The sequence below is a fragment of the Epinephelus fuscoguttatus genome, linkage group LG11 (assembly GCF_011397635.1).
Source record: "Epinephelus fuscoguttatus linkage group LG11, E.fuscoguttatus.final_Chr_v1".
In the NCBI taxonomy this organism is placed as follows: Eukaryota; Metazoa; Chordata; class Actinopteri; order Perciformes; family Serranidae; genus Epinephelus; species Epinephelus fuscoguttatus.
Window position 1 is genome coordinate 7,088,301 of NC_064762.1, and position 18,465 is coordinate 7,106,765.

At 40.7% G+C, this 18,465-nt stretch overlaps 1 protein-coding gene across 1 annotated transcript; it reads right to left on the reverse strand.

The window, feature by feature from the left end:
* Nucleotides 1-920: 920 nt before the first annotated feature.
* snw1 (SNW domain containing 1) lies at nt 921-13,834 on the reverse strand. Its single transcript, XM_049590138.1, has 14 exons — nt 13,778-13,834; nt 13,119-13,272; nt 12,747-12,908; nt 11,488-11,583; nt 10,618-10,724; nt 9,887-9,991; nt 9,436-9,505; nt 9,241-9,306; nt 7,983-8,099; nt 7,752-7,893; nt 6,948-7,050; nt 5,226-5,343; nt 4,681-4,844; nt 921-2,807 (listed from the first exon to the last, which is right to left on the reverse strand). The coding sequence occupies exons 1-14, from the start codon at nt 13,789-13,791 to the stop codon at nt 2,615-2,617; spliced, it is 1,611 nt and encodes a 536-aa protein (XP_049446095.1). The 5' UTR covers nt 13,792-13,834; the 3' UTR covers nt 921-2,614.
* Between the last annotated feature and the right edge of the window lie 4,631 nt (nt 13,835-18,465).

An 18,465-nucleotide genomic window follows, 5' to 3' on the forward strand; every position in this document is an offset into this window, starting at 1 on the left:
TAAAAGTAAAGGTGACTGCTGACACAAAGGTCACCTTCACAAAGTGAGTTATTTAGTAGGATATAAATGAAGTAGTCGACTGCCACTACGCAGTCGTTAAAATCTTACTGAGACTCTGTCAAACAAAGGAAGCTTTACATTTTTAAATTGTAATGAATGTAACTTTAGTAAATGCAGAAAATGTGCCAAGCACAGTGCTCCTTTCAGATATCTCAGTATAATTCAATTTAATTTGGCTCAGGTTCTTTTCGAGCTCTTCAATGTGTCACTCCTCAGCTCTACAGCTATAATTTTTCTGAAGCTGGAATAAGACCGGCAGTAAAACACACCGTACACATCCAGAACACTGCACTAATACAGGAAGCCAAAACTACAAACACTGCCCATCGCAGAAATCATAAATCATGTGCATGTAACAACTGTCTGAGCCCTATTCAGGCATGAGTGAAAGATGGCACTGTGCAGAGATTTGTGAGGCTGCTGGGCTGTGTAATGCCACGCTGATTATTTTCCCAAGCCAGGGAAAATAAAACTGTCAGACTGCATGAATCATAATTAATTGTAATTAATGGAACCAGTTTTGTTCTAATCATCGCATAAATCGCGGAGCCCATTTCGGGTGAAAAATGTCACTCCTCACACTTTGTAATAGATGGCTTCTCTAAATACATTTTGGGCATTTAATCATCTATGTAAATGGGATGCATTACTCGGGGAAGTGATTAAAATGAGGGGAATCTACTACGAGCGAACTATAATAATTACACAACTAATGGACTTCCCACTATGTTGTAAAAGTTTAGATTATGCAGCTCTGAGCTGGACTGAAAACAGCTGACAGGGAGGAAACATCTGAGGGTTGCTTACACATTTGTAAATAACAAAACTGTTTACTCAAGAAACACACAGACGGATACTAATTACACACTATATCAAATTTATTCCACTGGAAGTAATGTACAAGAATTATAAAGCTGGTTTGTTTCACATGTTACAGATAAGTTTATACTGCTATACATATCTGCCATCACATACAAGCTTTCAAGGGTAACTTGGGAATTTCTCAACCTAAACCTGGGTTTCACCAAAATTAGTGTGCGCATGCAGGTTTTTAAAACACATATTCTAACTCCTCTCCTATTGCAGGTATACCAGAGCTGTGTAAATGGCTCTGCAGCAGATGAGCATGTCTCACTGTGTGTTTTTTTTTCTTTTTGGGTGTGTCATGTTAAATGTCACACACAGGCTGGAAAACAGGTTAGTAATCGTTGGAAAGCAGCATTGAGGCCTGTACAAACTTTACAGTTGTTACTATTTTTGTATACATCTCTGTCTCTGACACAGGAAGCTGACAGTTGGCTGTCTGTCAATGTCGGGCTGTCGATGAGCATCTGTTGCCCTCGTTGCTGTGGTGTCTCGCACCTCATCGGCCTCTGATGGCTTTTCCTTTGGCCGATTCAGCAAGTTAAATCGGCATGGGCAACAGCGGAGCCCATCGGTGAGTGAAATCACACTGATTGGAAGTTAAGCTCAGCGCACGAGAAGAGAGACAGAAGTGAGGAAAGTAAACAAGCAACATAAGTCAACAGGGAGCGAGACCAAATCAAACCTGTTAAGGTCAGAATATTTTTCTTTAGCCACTGAGCTCTTATTGTTCACTGGCGCATGGTAAATTGGATTGTGTTGTTAATGTGCTAACTGGCTAACTCTAATACCGTCTTCCAGTTTCACTTTTTAAATGGCAATTACAGATGACCGCTGCCTGCTGGTGTGGAGAGTTACTTCCTTTCACGCAGGCATAGAGCATATGTGCTGGTTGACTGGCGGCTGTCAGATGATGCAGCAGGGGGCCTTCAACGCCACTACTTTACTGAAGTTGGTTTGGTGTGTCTGGTCCTTGTGTCTGGTCCGCGTGGGTGTTGTGTTTCCATAAATGCCGATCGGAGCTGGAGCCGATGAATACCCATGACTACTGCAAAGTCATTTGAATTCCAATCATAACCTTTCCCATTACATTAAAAAGCCCGATGTTGAAAAGTTGAAAAATACCAAAGTTACCCTTTAACTGTTCTCACAAATAAACTGAGGATTTAAATAAAACACTGCTGACAAAAACTCAAATGGGGGAATGTGAGGGACAAATGAGAAAAAAGGTAATGATGAACAGGACCTGCGGAGGCTCTGTCGGGTTTATTCTGAAATCATAAAGTAAAACTAAAATCTACACATTTCCAGGGGCCAAAACATCACCGAGCACATCTGAAATGACATTTGCTGCACTGTACAGAGACACGTTCAGACGAAGACGCTGGTCTCACACACACACATCAGTTTAGCTCCACTTGCGCTATATGTAACGTGTTTACTCGTGTCATATTAAGCCTGACGCTGAAAGCTCAGCGTATTCTGAACAGAGATGAGTAAACGACAAATGTGGGGAATAAAGGAGAAAAAGAAATGTTTCGCCTTCTCTCACACTGAAAGAAAAATCTGACAGATCATTCCTGATAGAGACTCGAGTACATTAAAACACCTCTCAACCTTTGAGAGGATCACCTCCCTGTCCTGGAACATGCTAGCAGCTGCCCTACACGGACTCTGTTGCTGGTCGCTCTTACTCCTTCCTGCGTTTCTTGTCGTGGTATTCGTCCTTTGAGCGGCTGCTGGTGGACGGCCTCTTGGAACCGCCGTGCTGCTTGGCCTCCTCCAAGAACTTGTCCAGACCGAAGGGATCCTCCTCAAACTGGACCGGGCCTTCCTGCCTCTGCCCACGTTCGGCACCTGGGAACTCTTTGTTTGGAACAAACCTGTGTGTGGAAAGACAAAGCAGAGAAGATCATTATAATGTGAAGCAAATTCACCGAGTTGTCATTAAACTGTTTACTGCCAGGCTTCTGTTGTTTGTTTTTCGTCCTTCAGTTTTCCTCAGCGCAGGAGGAAGAACAAAGTGTTGAAACTACAGCTAACTGCACGCAGGCTGCTCCATGTTCAAACAAATTTCCTGTGAGAAGAAATACTCAACTGGATCCAAAATATCAGATTCATCCGTGGAACATATGTTTGTATGTCTCAGGGAATTTGCTTGAATCAAAGATTTTCTGTTGTGCACAACAGTGTAAGTCCCTGCAGCCAGCTAAACATTCCTAGAGGACAATGACAAGCTGGTGACTAAACATATGGGACAGGCTATGCTCTGCTAGTGGAGTGTGGCACTGCTGCCCCAAGGGCAACGGCTCCTGCTGGGACATCATGTGCCTGTGTGCCTCGTGCCGCTGTATAAAGCCACAATGACCTCAAAAAGATTCAGGCTTTCATTGTTATTTTCTATCATTATAAATGAGAGGGGTACAACTTCAGCAGTCCCGTCAGAAGCCTGGTAAATCCTAAATTTCCTAATTAAAAAAGTGAACTGTTTTCAACCCAGCAATGACAAATGAGATGTTTGGGATATCACTATGGGTTGTGGAACAGTTTTAGTGAATATTGAGCTATATTCTTTAAAATCAGCTGTTGCCCTTTAATTTGGGCAATATCCTGTGATGCCCACCATCAAAACAGCCAGTTAAATAATTGATTTTACTTTTTAATATGTATCATGCTGCAAGGTATTCTTAACTCTATTCTGATTAGGGCTAAGGGCAAGGCTAGCTAACCAGGGTAGCTTGAATATCTTATTCCAAAGGATGCACAAGAACTAGCCAACATGCTTTTTCTTATTCTGCACAATGAATGAATATCACAGACACTGAAAAGTATTGTGTTTCATGTCTCCATCTGCTGGTGGGTCGTCATGATAAGAGTATGTATGTATGATACGATGTTAATTCCACTACAGAAGAGACTTGATGATCACTAAAATTAGGTTCGGAGGAAATGGTTGTATCAACATCGGTATTAGTTATCGGTCAAATTAGTTGTTACATATTGGATATTGGCTACTTTTTCCTGATGTCGCACAGCGTAGTGGTAGAACAACTAATAAACTGAAGAGCAGTAAAAATAGCCTATAGATTAATATGTGTAACCAGTCAAAAAATATTTATTTATCACTTTTGTAGGCCTAAAGAAATTCTTACATTCTCCTGTTAATGAAAAAAATAAAAAATAAAAACCAAAACCTTTTAACATCTGAACAACTAAAACATGTGTCACACATCAACAGTATTCCCTCTGAATTTTGCCAAATCTCAACAGCGGTAGCTAGTACTGAGTTTCCCAGCTAAGCCAGCTATGGACTCCAAATCCAAAAAAGTAACGGTTCTGGAGGGGTTTGCTTTCAGAGCCAATGCTGCAAAGTTAAATTACGATATAATAATTATATATAGCTGCAGAGTAGCCACCTTGTGGTAAAACATAGGTCCTGCATGATGCTCATTCAGACCTTTCAGTGATAATGATCGGCTGATAGGATGTGTTAAAGGCTCAAATATGCTTTTCAGCTCCTGAGTGATTTTTTAAAAATATTATTTTTGGTCAAAACTGGCTGTTCCAACAGTGAAGGTTGCTGACCCCTGAGCTAGTGATTCAAAAAGTCTTTTCTCAGAACCGCACAATCAATTCTCACGGAAATCAAGTAAAAATGTGATCAGAAATTTAATTTTGTAAATATCAGAACAGCCAAATTATAAAATTAAATTCATGTGACTGAGGACTTCACGAAGACAAGGTGCTGGACAGTACCTGCTGCTGGCCATGAGTGAGTCGATGTCATCTGAGAAGGCGTCCTTGTCGATATTCTTGCTGGGCCGGTAGATGTTTTGAGCCATGTCTCTGCCAGTGCGGTACGGCTGGTCATACACGTTGTACGTTCCATCCTCGCCATCGGCGAAACCACTGTCCATACCCTGGAAGAAACAGAGAGGGAAGGGAGGAGGGACTTTTAGAAATATACAGAAGTGCGCAACAAGGAAATCGCCAGAGCTTTTAAGTACATTTTAAACTGTGTTTTGGTGTCTCCTCACACCCCAGAGACAGTGACATGCTTCTTCTTTGTATTTGGATATCAAATTACTCAAACACTGGAGAAACTAAACCTTCTTTTGATGCAGACAGATAAGGTAAGTCTACCTCTCTTACCTTTCATATTTTCATATTTTATTTTGGAAATGTTTCCTCTTGCTGCAGAGCAGGGTGTTCATTCTTGTACATGTTTATATTTCTGTCCAGTCAACATAAATCATCTCAGTCTACGCTGAGATAGTGAAGTAGGTATGATATATTCTAACCTTGCTCTGGTTGAAGAGTCGCTGGTCGTACTGGGCTTCACTGCTGGAACGAGGGTTGGGAACGCCCAGAGCGATGAGCTCACTGATGTCCCTGTCCTGGTCTCTCTGCAGCTTCGACCTGGAACAGAGAACAATGTCGGAAAGTTAGCAAAGATTCATAAACTAATGACAACAATGACATGAAAACAAAGGAAAATAACCGCTAGAAACCTGACAGGACACAGCATCAAACCTCTGAAGTCATGAGGGAACAGTAGTTTCACTGTGTGTTAAACAATATATAATAACATACTGGCTGAAATTTGTGTGTATGCCTATGGGTATAACACGAGGTAACTTCTTAAATCAGATTTCCAAAAGTACTTGGATTTTGCCATTATGGCCGGGGGGTCAACGACTCACATGTGACCTCAGCGACTCTGTAAGAGTTCACACCCACACAGTTTAAAGCCTGCAACTCTGTAACAGTCCATTAGAACTGAAGAAGCCTCTTGGATGAGAGGTTAAGCGTCTAAGAAACTCAAGCAAGTCCAGTTGCCTACGACGTAGCACTTAAAACTACCATGACCTGGATGACTGAGAATCTTCACCTACATCCCTGCAGAGATAGACTTTATTGCAGAAGAGTAAGATCCTTTTTGTTCAACCAGAAATGGATATCGTCAAACTCACCAACCTCCATTTAAATAACCAGCAGTTTTATTCTCTTACCACACACTGCACGCAAAGCTGACAGAAACAAATGCACACACAAAAATCCCTCACAAAAACCATGTTTAATCATCTTTCCACTGTTCCAACAATCACCACCTCTGGTTTGGTTGAAATAAAACCATAATTCATCCAGTTAGATGTAAAAACTTGATGGCTGCTCTATAGAGGCTTAAATCAGGGAGTCTGGTGGGTTTAGCAATAGCGACTGCTGATTAAAAAGGATCTTACTCTTTAACAAAAAGATCTATCTCTGTAGGGATCCTCTCCATAATTTGTCAGACAGTATAATTATAATCTGAGCCTGTCAGTGGCAAAAACAAACACTTTAAGTGTGTGTAAATTGACAATGTAAACACGCCATGAGCAGTCACACTGCAGCATATTCTGCCACCTCTGGCTGCACACTCGCGCTCAACAGTAGACCAATTTAAAAAGCTGTTCTTCCCGTTAGTCACTTAAACACAAAAAATGGGAAAATAGGGCCCAGGTTGAAAAATACCAAACTTATCCTTCAAAGTTTTAATCTGTGATGAAATGTGTGTACATCATAAAAAGTTCTTGGTGACTTTAACACCTCGACTGTCCTTCAACAAACAGCCATCTGAAAGTTAAGTCAAAGGTAATTTTAACGTAACAAGGTTTTGTGCTTTCTGACAGCTGGAATTGTGATTGTAATGAGCTCTCCTCTGAATTCCACTTCCTCCGCTCCTCCAGGGAGCCACAATTCCATCAACTGACAACCTGACAGTGCGCACACACACACACACACGCTTAACACAAAATACACACTGGTAACACATCCCACATACACAAACAGTCTGTGGATCATTGCAGACAAGGACTGCTGCCTGAGTACTCTGCTGGATCCTGCTGCGTTTGTTCAGTATTACTGCTGGCCCCATGAATGATTCAGCAGTGAGCAGTGCATCTGTGTGGCTGTGTGTGTGTATACGGAAAGGAGGGGTGAGTGAGTTCACATGCGGTGTGTTTAAAGTGCGTGTCCAGCACCTCTTATCAGGAGCAGCCCTGGAAATGTTCCTGTCGTGCTGTCTCTCTTTCCTTCTGTCATGGCGGATCTCGTCACGCTCCCTGACCTCGCTGTCCTCGCCACCTGCCGGGTGAGACGGGGGGAGAGAGGGAGAAGGGGGGTGCAAAGAAACAAAAGGTAAATTTTAAAAAAGGGTAAAACCCCATGAGGAGAGAAGTGGGAGGCAGATGATGTGAAATGGTGCAGTAGAAAAGCAGAGGTGGAAAGAAACGGAGAAGACAGGTGAGAAAAAAAGTGGAGGTGAGTTGCAGGTGATGTTTGGGATAATGGAAAAAAAAAACAGATGGCGTAGGGATTGAAGAAATGGCAGAGGATTGATACACAGCCGGAGAGGGAAGATTAGGTGGAGAGAAACTTGTCAGTGGTCAGTAAACACAGCAGACAGATTTTGGGAGTTTACAACAAAAATGCAATTTCAGATTTTTGCATTCTGATTCAGTGTGATGTAAACAAACAGTCACTCACAAAGCGTGCACAAAAACAGGGCACGCAACACTGATTTCGCTTCTCAAAATATATGTGAATTATCTGCAGAGAAGCAGAAACATCATTTCACAGCTTACTGGTCCTGTCAACACTGGCAGGGTGAAAAATGTTGTCATCACTTATGCCACCCGTGTTCCAGATTTGGAACTGGCAACAGCACTGACAACAGAGTCTGCTCCACTCACTCAGAAAACCACACACATACACAGGCGAGTCACACATGTTTAAAAAAAATAAGACACAGACACAACTGTTTCAGACTCGTTTTCAGCACTCACCTTTGTCCCCGTGACTTTTGATCCCTGCCCTGCGGTCTCTTGCCATTTGGGCCAGTTCTCTGAGTTTCTCCTCCTTCTTCTCCTTCTCCTTCTGGGCCATCTTCTTCTCCACCTGGGCTCTCATCTCCACCGCCTCTCTGGCCTATAGAAACAGCATTTTAACAATTTAAACATGGGTAAAAGTGTTTTAAGCGAGGCAACAATTATGGCTCACAGACAATGGTGGAGTACCTTTCTGTCAGCGATGTAGAGAGCCTCGGCCAGCTTGGCAAAGTTTTCGTTGATGTGAACTGTCTGCAGCCCCCTGCCGTCAGCAGCCAGACGTTTGTCAAGAGGAATAGTGTAGCCCTGAAAGATATTAAACACACAAAGATTAAGAAACGAGCAGAGAAGACAAAATGGCAGCTGTGCAATTAAACTGGAATTACCAAGAAAAAATCTGGTGTTCTAAAAATATATCTATCAGATACTACACCACTACTTTTTGTTTTTATGAGGACTTTTTTTTGCCTTTATTAGATGGCACAGAGACAGACATAAAATGGTGGCGAGACAAAGGGGTGGGCCATGGGTCGGACCATAACCTGGGTCTCAGCCTATTAGGGTGCATGCTTTACCAGGTGAGCTACCAGGTATCACTGGTGTTAAGCGATGTTCAGGCACACACCGACTGCACACTGATTAAACCACTTGCCCACCACCTCCACTTGAAAAAAACAAACAAACAAACATACAACCCATTTATCACATTTCCATGTAACAGCACCCCATTTATCAAATTAAAAACCAAAGCTTGTTATTGATACTTGGTCAAACGATGGACACCACAATAATAAACTCAAAGTGTCTGCTCCGCACAGCAGCAGCAGAGTCGCAGTCGTAAAGCTCAGACTGCGGTCACACCATTTACTGTTCCCTCGGAAGTGTTGATGGGTGAACTCTGATGAGCTCTGCCAGAAGTAAGCTGGGACGCAAGGCAACGTTCATGGGACGGTGTTACTGGGGTGACTGTGACCCGAATGTTGAGGAGACCAAGAAGATGATAGAGGAAGAGGCGGCCACCTTCAGGCAGAGAGTGTATCCCATGAGAGAAGAGGAGGATATCTGAATGCATGAGCTGCCGTTGAGCCCAGAGGAATTTTTTTGCGAGTTTATTAAAAAGAAAAGCAGGCGCTACTACAGTCACATCGGCGGTTCCTGTTCTGTTTTGTTAAAAGGGTAAGATCTAAAGTTAAAGGTCAAAGTATGCACTCTACAGACATTAAGAGCCATTGACAAATATCTGCTCTTGTAAAATGTCTGGTGTTATCGTTTACACCGATGATGTCAAGAGTTTATCACCAGTGAGAAAATTTCCTCACTGCAGCGTCCCTACAATCAATAAGCCTGGACAACAAACCACATGCCTGCATGACGTACTCACAATGGGTTCGGCATTTAGAGACACAAATAAGTCGCAGTGTTAGAGGTCATTCTGGTGTCACGTTACCTTAGCGTTCTTCCAGTTGGAGATGCACGGAGGAATCTTCCATTCCTGCTGCTCTTTGACTGTCATCTACAAGAAAGGAAAAGAATCCCTCAAACACCTTTTTGACAATACAAGCAAATGCATTTTGAATTTATTTTTTTTTTAGCATCGCTGTACTGAAAAGTATAATGTTTCTAACATTTCAGCCAACTGTACCTTTCTGCTGGGGGAATGCATGACAGGGGCAGGAGGAGAAGGAGGTCCTCGAGGAATCTTCTTGTTGATCCTGAAACACAAATTTATACACATCACATTTCTTCACAGCTTTTGTCACACTGAGGGTCAAAAAGATAATTACAACAAAAGTTTACTCTGTAACTGTCAAGTTTCATTTGACATTTTGGTCAAAAATTACTTTCTCACAAGAGCTAGACCTAGAACTACAAACCGCCACTCTCTGCACAGGACATCAGGGGCTGGTTGCACAAAGCACCTTAACTTTGCTCCTTAAGTATGACACTTAAAGAGTCTCCAAAACAGCCCCAAACAGTGAATTACAATGATACAACTACTTACATTAAGTGTAATAATATCCTGTATAATATAAATCTATCAAACAAGTCTTCATACACTACTTTAATTTACTGTGTTGAAAATGTTTACTTACTTGAAACGTGGAGGCTCCATTGGATCTTTCTGCATTTCCACCATGCGGATCACCCTCTGTTTGGCCCCTGAGTTAAAAGCTACTCCCTGCTGTGACGGGGTGTATCTGGGGACAAACAAAGAGAAAGACGTGTCACCACACATACGACTTTTACCTTCACCCACATACACAAATACAGGAGATACAGATGATAATTCTAATTTATTAATGAATGTACTGAAGTATTTCATCACCAAAGAAAACACAAGAAATCATTTTTGGTCTTGCTGTAAAATCATACACCCCACAAGTTTCTGACTACAACACACAGATTGAACAAGTTTCCTCTGATAAATATTTGGGCATCTGTGTGGAAGCTGCTTCACCCTGGGGCTAGATAATATATGTAGCAAGGTAAAAATACATTTACTTTCTTAGGAGACTGAGGTCATTTGGAGCAAACAAAACATTCTATAATACATGGTGTTGTGCAGTATGGAATCAGTGCGGGCACAAAAAAAGCTGGACTTGCTGCACTGCTACAGATCTGCTCGAAGACTGCAGGCTGAACACTTGAGTGAAGTTTTCAACCTGTGTATACATTTTATCTGAGGAATATTAGCTTTCGCCATCACAGAGGAGATTCAGAATCCAACAGGCTCAACATTATATGAACTCACAATTGTAAACCACCCTCCTCTCTTACTTCTGTGTCCAAAATGTTGCTGAAACAGTTAAATCATAATACATACCTGATGTACTGTGCAGGAGCTTGTTTGTCTGCAGCTCTTACAGGCATGGCAGCAGCGATCTTTTGAGACACCTGCTTTTCCAGGGCCATGCGGGTCTTCTCTGTCAGCTACAAAGGACACATGACAACGGCCATGTTAAAACAAAAACTGAATGAAAGGCTGTCAAAACCAGTCCACTTCTGATTGTGTGTATCGTGAGAACACTTTGGACACACTTTACTTCACTCTCAGGACAGAGGTACAAAAAATATTTTTAATCACAGTATAATACGATTATCAGCGCAGCTTAATCTTTATCTGCAATTGTTAAGGTTTAAACACAATGACCAGACATGTAAAAAAAAAAAAAGCTGTTCAGCATCTGAATGTTGATTTACACAAAAACACACCAAGCAGCGGCAAAGTGTGGCAATAATTACATTTTTTCGGCAACCAGGAGGCGCGTTCATGTGTTTCAGGTGGTAAGAAAACATAGGTTAACATGTCATGGTAGCCACAGGACTCTGTTTACTGTTAGACTGTGAGTATTCTCTGGCTGTGCTTCGCTGCAGAATCAAACAGTCGCAGCTCTTCACGGAGACTGCTTGGCAACTTGCCACAGGCTGAACTTTGCTGCCACTTGGTGGGTTTTGGCATTAAAGTTCAAATTTCAACATTATGTTCAACGCCTCAAACTACTTGGTACACCTCTGTAAACATCAGCTTTATTTTTGCAGTGACCAATTGATAAAATGACCACTGAGTGCTCCATTTAAGGAAAATTATGTAAAAGATATTACGCGTCCTTTAAGTGGTTTAATCTACAGTCCCAATAATAACAACATTGATGTAGTTCAGTTTCTCACACTCACACACTGAAGTATGTCTTACCTCCTTTACAGCCTCCTCATCCGGCCTCTGTAGTTCTGGAGTGTCTTCATTCAGGACTTCCTTTGGAAGAAGGTCTGTGTACTTACTGAAGATCACCTGCAACAGAGAAAGGTGAGAAATACTTTAAAATAACTAACGAATAAAGCAAACAAGGACGCGTTTATGGCATGTGCCATGGCAATGGATTGTCTCAATACTGTGCAATGTGTGTGTATTCTATAAATAAAAGGGGACATAAAAACATTTGCATCATCACTGATTTTGTTGTTAAGATACTAGCCCCTTTTCCACCACAGAAACTTTTATCAATTACACGGAATTTTGAAAAAACCCTGCACGTTTCCATTGAAATTACCCGGGTAAAAAAACTTTCCATCAACCCCAAATTTACCCTGGAAAAAGTACCTAGTAGGGGAGGAGGTCTTTTCAGATTACCCATTCTTGTGGGGTGGGGCTGTGTGCCGAGGAACGCTGATTGGTGGAGCACACACACAGCGTTCCGCACTTCCTGGTATGGGCAGCCACTGCAAACTTTATTTAATTTCTACAAGCTTCACTTTGTTTGTGTTTTGATGAAGGATGGGTACCAAAACCCGGTACTAAATTAGCCCTGGGGCTAAATTATCAGAGACTGTAGTATTGATAAGCGCTAACAGTATCAGTTCTTTTGTGCCGGCGCTGATCTCCACTACACACATCCACACACACACCAGCGTGACACGGTAACTGGTGAACAGCCGAGCGGTCACGGTGGAAACAAAGTGAAGATAACTCGTAAATGACTCGAGTTGACGGCAGCTACACTCGCTGCTGTAAGTGACATTAAACCTTAGCAAGTAAGAAGCCAATATTTTATCAATACATGTGTTCAGCAAGCATGAACATGTAAACATGGAGACAGTGATATTCAATATGCTCCGTCCACAGTCTCTCATTACAAAAAGTTCCTGGAAATGCTGGGGGAAAAGGGGCTATTGTCAATGTAGGTGATATTAACAATAAGACTGCAACTGCAGGATTTTGTTTTGCATAGACACACCGGCAAGTGTTGTATGAAGTCGACTAAGTGTGAGACCTTTGAGTGACATCCATATCAGTTACAGTAAATATAAAGATATGTGCAGGTGCCTCTCATCTTAACGTGTGTCCACAAGTTGTCATTTTGAATTAAACAACCATCTTCAGACAGAATTAGATCATTCTTGTCATTTAATCTACACTTGATTGATTTTAAGCATGGATGGCATTTTCCTGTATACCTTATCTTTGCTCTGTCCTTGTCTGGCGATGGCGTCATATTTGATCTTTCCTTCAGCATCCACCTGCACCGCCAGGGCATTGGATGTCTTCTTCTTCCTGCCCATCTCCAGAGGAAACTGGGCCACATGGATCTCTGGGAAAGCACCTCCATCTCCAAAGTCCTACAGAAACAAAACATTCACAACAAAACTTGATGTGATGAACTTTGTGTTTAACAGTCTCACACAACTCTGTGGCTCCGACTCCTTTACATTTAAGCCATCTAGGTATGTGACATCAGACAAGAAACAACCCCAAACTAATCAGAAATCTCAGTAGTTGTATCATGTTTGACATAATTATGTTTCTAATGAGTAAATACGCTGATTTACCTCAAGTGTACGAGGCACCCAGCCTTTTCTGTGTCCATAAGGAGGGGGCTCTCTGCGGGACGACACCAGGGCGGTGGAGTAGGACTTCTGGGCCCGGAGCCTCTCCTCTGCCTCCAGCTGGTCCTGAGACAGCTGGGTGGGCGCCGGTAAAAAGCTGGAAGCAAAATAATACACGTGTAACTGTCGTTATACAATAGCTCAACTGCTGTAACGTTAAGCTTTAGCTAGCGTTAGCCGATAGTAGCACCAGGTAGCGTTAAAGTCGCCTTTGCGTACCTTCGCTGGTTAATATAAGTGTTAAAACCGACAGCCAGCGAGCTAACAGTCAGGCTAACATTACATGTGAACTAAACTGAAGCATATTGCTAGTAAACAACTTGTAAATAGTTGATAAACTCGTGTTGTTGACAAATAGCGGTGTCTGCTGCTGGGCTAGCTAGCTAATGCTAAACGTTTAGCTTGCGACATACAATTGAGGCTAGCTAGCATTAGCTGATGCCATTAGCTTCGATAAAAACAAGAGAACGATAAGCGGGCAGAGCAAAGACATGAGTGTAAAATGTTGACAGTGATCTAAACATCGTATTACATCAAGTGGAACCGACATATGATGGGATTTTGTGACATAAAAACACAAAAGGCCTGGTCGCGGTACTCACCTCGCCAAAGACATCTTTCCCTTTCTTCCGTAGCAATGGACTGCGCATGCGTGGACTGATGCTAGCATAGAACAGCACAGTATAGTATAGAATAGAATAGAATAGATTTTGCTCTGCCTTTCTCTGTTACTTTATACTCTGCCGGCTGTTTTGTAATCCCGTGCAAAATTTTGTGCAATAATTCAACTGCGCAATATTCTTCAGTGTACTAATTTATTCTCACCAACAGCTCTTTAATTTATTCAACATATAATGCACGTAACATATGTCTTATGTTTATTCTTGTTGTTGATTATTCTGTTGATGTATAGGCTATATTGTAATGAACATTACAGAAGAACATAATTTTATATTTCTGAATGTCCCATACTAGTTAATACAGTGTTATATAGCAGAGTGCACATATTTGTATATTTTCACACACTTTCAGACTCAGCACAGTGAATATACTTTTATCTGAACATCATATGTAATAGCATAATCTACATTTTTATTTCTATTTTATTTTTTTGTTTCTTTAATTTAATTTAATTTAATTTAATTTAAATTACATGAAATTACATTTTATGTTATTTATTTATTTATTTAATTTTGGTTTATTTTATTTTATTCTATTTTAGTAGTTTAGTATTTTCCCTTGGGGATCAATAAAGTATTTCTGATTCTGATTTGTATTCTGATTTTAAGCATTTTAATGTTTAATATATTTGTTAATTGGGATTCATCTTCTAGTGTGTTCTTTTTTAGCTTTGGCAATGTAATATCAAAGTGTTTGCTGACACAAGGTATTTGAGTGAAAAATAGAATAGAATAAATTATATATCCTGACCATTTTACATATTAATTTTAAAAGATTTCACTGTTTAAGATATTCAACATTTTGGGATTATTTCTTCTGTTGTGTTTATTTTTTTTAAATGTAATATTCAGAAAATAAAATGTAGCTTTGGCAATGTAACATAAAAACATGCCAATGAAGCTTATTTGATTGAGAGAGAATAAAATAAAATAGACTGGATTCAGGGGCGTAAATATAGACAATACAGGCAGTGCACTGGGGCCCGTAATATAGGGGGCCTATAAAGAGAGTGGGCCCTCCAACAATGTGTTGGGCAGAGAGTGGACCCTTTTGAGTGACTGTCACCTTGGAAATATGACTGTGTTTAAAGAAGAACTCTCTTTAAATTAAAACAGTGCCATTTGCTGTATGCGGCCTTGAGAAAGGCAAACCCACCCCAGTCATGTTTTTTTTTTTCTTTTAAGTCAATAACATCTACAACAAAATTATATGCTTATTCCAAATAAACTATAATAAACTATTTAAATTATTAGTAATTTCTAATTTTCTCTGGTATTTTTTGTGATATACAGATGTGCAATGATTGCTGGGTAACGATAATGATTGCTGGTATGTACATATTTCTTATGTTTACTCTTATTCTATTCTTGTCTCATTCTATTGATGTATATATTGTTGTTACATTTTCACACTTAGAGCCTCAACACAGTGACAGTATATATTTTATTTTTAATATTTTCAAATCTGAAGTGCTAGTGTTAAACACTGTAGCATAATGCACATTTTATTTTTTATTTTTAGTGCACATTTCTATTTCATTTTATTTTATTTTATTTTATTTTATTTTAATTTATTTTATTTTGTTTTGTTTTGTTTTATTTTATTTTATTCTATACTTACCTACCTCTATTTTATACTCTTATTCTTACTTCTTATAATGCTCTATTTTTTATTTATTTATTATTTTTTTTTCCATCAGAGTGACTGCAATCAATCACAGTTTCACCTCGGGGATCAATAAAGTATTTTGTATTCTGATTGTGATAATCCCAAAATGCTTTTCTTAAACACAGGTCAAGATCCAAAGTGTGTTTCTCAGGGAAACAGTAAGTACTCGTTGTGGAGGAATCTAACATCTTAGGAAACAGAAAAATGCAGCTGTTATAGTCAGGAGAAGTTTTAGCTTTTTCTTTTCAGCTTAAACACAATTAAACAAAGCAGTTTGGATTTCTCTCCATGCAGTTTCTCTCCCAAGTGATAAAGAGTCTTTTAACTGGCATCTGAGTAACTGAGCAGTCTATAATACAGCAAACAGAGCAACAGAGCGCAACCAGCAAGAAACTCATCCTTGCTTACACACACACTCTCAGTAAATGTTTTTCCAGAACTCATTCAGAAGTAATTTGAAGCTGTTTCATCCTGACTCGTCTCGAGTTACAAGCAGGTCCCATTCACAAAATGGATATCCATAAATTGAGAAGGAAAAGCTTTTAAAGAATAGGCCTTTTAGTTTTAGAGCTGCATTTTGATTTGTCTGTCCTCTGGACTTTAAAAAGTTGGTGGAGAGTTTGACCCAGTGTGACTTGGTGACAGCTGATAGAGGCAGATCAATGGCTTTAGATGGACAATGCATCACACTATCATTTCTCAGGGTTAGGGTGTGCACAGTTAGGAGATAAATAATATTTACTAAATAGTTTATTTACATGGTTTCTTAGAGGATTTTGGGATTTTGCACAAACTTAACATCCAGACCTATCATTAGAAAATACCTGGTTTGGTGCAACAAACCCAGCTGAAAATGTCCTGATCTGTTGTTAAAAAATGACCTATTTTTTGCTGCAACAAACCCAGCTGGAAATGTCCCGACCTATCGTTAGAAAATACCTGGTTTGGTGCAACAAACCCAGCTGGAAAAGTCCTGACCTATCGTTAGAAAATAACTGGTTTGGTGCAACAAACATAGCTGAAAATGTCCTGACCTGTTGTTAAAAAATGACCCGTTTTTTGCTGCAACAAACCCAGCTGGAAATGTCCTGACCTATCGTTAGATAATACCTGGTTTGGTGCAACAAACCCAGCTGGAAATGTCCTGACCTATCGTTAGAAAATACCTGGTTTGGTGCAACAAACCCAGCTGGAAATGTCCTGACCTATCGTTAGATAATACCTGGTTTGGTGCAACAAACCCAGCTGGAAATGTCCCGACCTATCGTTAGAAAATACCTGGTTTGGTGCAACAAACCCAGCTGGAAAAGTCCTGACCTATCGTTAGAAAATAACTGGTTTGGTGCAACAAACCCAGCTGAAAATGTCCTGACCTGTTGTTAAAAAATACCCGGTTTGGCGCAACAAACAGCTGGAAATGTCCTGACGTGTTGTTAAAAATTAGCCTGTTTTGTTGCAACAAATGCAGCTGCAATTGTCCCAACCTATTGTTAAAAAATATTCAGTTTTGTCGCAACAAACATGGCTGAAAATGTCCCAATGCGTCATTTAAAATTATTCAGTTTTGTTGCACCAAACCAGCTGGAAATAGTATCAAACAGTGGTCTGCCGCCATCTGCTGCTTTGTGACTTTTTTTGTCACATCAAACACAGCTGAAAATTACCTGATGTATTGTTTAAAAATACCTGGTTTTGTCGCCACAGACATGGCTAAAAATGTCCCAATGTGTCGTTTACAGTTATTTGGTTTTGCTGCAACAAGCCCAGCTGGAAATGTTATGGCATGTTGTTAAAAATTACCCTGTTTTGTTGCAACAAACATGGCTGGAAATGGTCTGCACTGGTCTGCTGCCATCTGCTGCCTGGCAGCCATGTTGCCTAAGTGTCACGCCATCCACCATCCCCTCCTCCTGCTGATGAGAAACTCAGCTCTTATACATGTAATCTGAACTGTGTCACTTTAAACATACAATGTCAACATTTTATTCTGGTGACTGTTGTATCATGACATTCTAGCACTGAGTTGCTGCAGTTGCTGCTGCACACATCCTTGAAACCCGTCGATGCTTTACGATACTATCACTCCGACTTTCTTCTTCCTGTAGACTTTTTAATGGACGGACATTGATAAATGGACCACAGGCTCGTCTCAGGGTGACTGATAAGCCCTTGGTTGATTCCAGTCCTGTAGTGCAACATTGCTTTGATATTTTGGGATGTTTGACTGATTCTATCTGGTTCTACGTACAGAGCAACGAAGGAGCACGAGCAGGAAGGACAGCCAACATTATCCTGTGTAAAACGGCCAGACACAAACCCTCAAGCTATTCCAGTCTGGGTTGCCAATAAGGAATATGATGTTTCACTTGAGACTACTAAACAGAGGGAGGACATAAAAGCTTGCAAAATGAGTTTTGCCATGGAATAGGAGAATTATGTAATGTTGCCATAACAGACCCTGCTGATGTGATGAATAGCTTGACTCAGGCTCTCGTGCCATAATGATCAGCAATAAAAGTGACATCCCTGCTGTGAATGAGTGGTACTTGTTGGTCTTTCTACTTTGCTTTTTGCTGCGTCTGACTCACTTACTTTCTTTCTTTCACTGCTAATGCTTTTATCTGAGTGTCTGCATCTTTTCCATCTCCCTATCTCCCCTGTCTCTGTTCCCTTCCCATCTTTCTTCCTTCCTCTCCCTCTCTGTTTCTCGGAGGAGGAGGCAGTCTGTCAGTCCCTCAGCAGAGACGTAGTTTATTAATGTGACACAGGGTAAAAGGACACGTCAAAGGAGATCAATCATCGGGCTGTGGCACGGGACAAGAAAGCTTTTAATAAACCCAATCATCTGGGTGCTTCTCTTTTCGACCGTGCCTGGCATTTGGCATTAGGAGCCCCATACCATTCTGCCTGCCCCTCCCTGGACTTGCTACAGGATGACTGA

Excerpts from the sequence above, each read along its gene's own strand:
- snw1 (XM_049590138.1), bottom strand. Across the intron at positions 10,725-11,487 it reads ATGAGGAGGCTGTAAAGGAG|CTGACAGAGAAGACCCGCAT; the intron begins GTAAGACATACT and ends TGTCCTTTGTAG. Across the intron at positions 5,344-6,947 it reads AGGGCTGCTCCTGATAAGAG|GTCGAAGCTGCAGAGAGACC; the intron begins GTGCTGGACACG and ends TCTCTGTTCCAG.